The 1,997-nt window shown below is 51.8% G+C and overlaps 1 protein-coding gene across 1 annotated transcript in view; it reads left to right on the top strand.

Moving 5' to 3' along the window:
• The first annotated feature begins 724 nt into the window (after window positions 1-724).
• The window catches only part of efcc1 (EF-hand and coiled-coil domain containing 1), a 29,043-nt gene continuing 27,770 nt past the window's right edge, over window positions 725-1,997 (top strand). Inside the window, exon 1 of the mRNA XM_014022278.1 lies at window positions 725-1,761. Within this exon, the coding sequence (XP_013877732.1) occupies window positions 1,111-1,761 (651 nt within the window). The 5' untranslated portion in view covers window positions 725-1,110. The remainder of the gene's footprint in view (window positions 1,762-1,997) is intronic.

Here is a 1,997-nt window from a genome sequence, read left to right as displayed (position 1 = left end):
CAGGACCCCACTGTGGGTCATGACCCCAACTTTGGGAAATACTGAGCTAGAGAGTATGCTGGACAAATCAACCTGGATATAGATTCTGTTTTTGTCAACAATGTTCTGCCAAATAATGTCAGGTCTCTTTGTTCTCCATTCTTTTCTCTCAAAGAAAACTTCAGCATCTTCAGCTCTGACACACTACTACTCAGGCAAAAACATAATCACCCTTCACCGAGGTCATGATCCACATATAAAGAGTTTGATATACTATATATTATACTTTGTGACAAGAAAAGGAAAATGGATCTGTCTGATGAAAGTCCGATGAAAGCTCACAACAATCTTAAAACTTGTAAAAACAAACAGGAAACACAGCTTTTTGTTTGTTTTGTTGGCAGCAGGTGATAAGTGTACAGATTGGTAACAACCACTAAAGTTCTCTGACTAAATGTATTATTCAGTGTTGTGTGGGAGGATGTTGGACTGAAACAGCCTAAAATTCCAACATCTGGAGCTCCCATCAAAACACGTCAATAAGGGCCTTAAGGACAGCGAAAGAGCTCCTATTCCCCACAGCTGGAGGAGGAGAAGCTCTTTGAATATTTACAGTATAAATACATTTCCTGAGCTGGAACATGTTTGTGTGGAGCTAAACAAAGCAGCGTTTGACTTGAAACATAGGAGAACTCGACAGTAGGGCAAGGACACAGGAAGATCTGTTCAAGATGGCGGCGGAAGATCTCGTCTGGCTCCGTCAGTGGCCACCCCAGTGTTCCTCAGGGCGTTTGATCCGACGCGCTGATCGACAACTTTAACAAAACTTCACACAGTTGTGTTAAAGTCAAAAACATGATCAGCTGACTTCGTCTTTAGGTGACCAAAAATAATGAAAGCTTAGAGGCCAAGAAGGAAGGGACCCGCCAACAGTTCCCACACCTGGTGCTGATTAGGCTGGGAGAACCCCTGGGACAGTCCTGGATCGTGTGGGTTTGGGGGCAGTGCTTAATTCGGATCTGTTCTGGGTTTAACCCGCCTCGCGCGATCTCCCGCTGCCACAGGGAAAATGCAGCACGCGCAGACTAAGCAGTGCTCGTGTCCTGTCTGTGGAAATGATGCTCGGTCCAAATGATGGACTCCGTGGACTGCTTTGATCCGTACCGCCGACCMGCGCGCAGAACTCAGTGGATCGTCAGCACGTTGGCTTACCATTACGGACTGGACCGGGGGGTGGAGAATGAAATCATCGTGCTGGCCACCGGACTGGACCAGTACCTGCAGGAGATCTTCCACCATCTGGACTACCGGGGTGCTGGAAGGATCCCCGCGGAGGACTTTAACGTCCTGTGTGAAGTTCTGGGTCTGAACGCGGACCCGGAGCTCGCGAGGGGTTCGGATCGTCTGCCCGGTGAGCTGACCTTCAGACACTTCCACGCCAAGCTCTGCGGCTACTTCAGCACCAGGGCCGGGTGTCGGTATGAAACCGACCGGCTGCTGGTCGGGGAGGACGGGGAGCACATCGAGACTCAGATCCGCCTCAGGAGCCCCCTGAAGCGGCGAGAAAAGCTGCTGTCCGGGGGTGCGAACGGCCGCTGCTGCAGCTCCCCSGGCCGCAGGCGGGGCTCCTGCACCCGGGAGTGCTACGAGGAGATCGTGGCCCTGGAGGCGGCAGAGGACCGGATCGGAAAACTGGAGGATGAAAATGCGAGTTTGAGGGAGCTGATAGAGGACATGAGAGCCGCTCTGCAGAGCAGTGATGCCCGCTGCCTGGCCGTGCAGGTGAGGGGCTGCAGCCCGGACAAACACAGCTAACTCCTTTAAACCTGATCAACGATGGTCAGCCGACATCTGCCACAAACAAGACCTGTTAGCAAAATATCTCACGAAGCACTGCACAAAGTTTAATGACATGTAAAGAAAGTAAACGTGCAGCTCCACGTCTATAGACAGGATGCTGGGGCGGTGGTGGACTCGTAGGACCCCTTTGGGGCCAGTGGAAACGCCCAGGTGGGGGG

The sequence above is a fragment of the Austrofundulus limnaeus genome, unplaced genomic scaffold (assembly GCF_001266775.1).
Source record: "Austrofundulus limnaeus strain Quisiro unplaced genomic scaffold, Austrofundulus_limnaeus-1.0 Scaffold322, whole genome shotgun sequence".
NCBI lineage: Eukaryota > Metazoa > Chordata > Actinopteri > Cyprinodontiformes > Rivulidae > Austrofundulus > Austrofundulus limnaeus.
The sequence above is the reverse complement of the archived record's forward strand: the minus strand, read 5'-3'. Positions and strand labels throughout refer to the sequence as shown.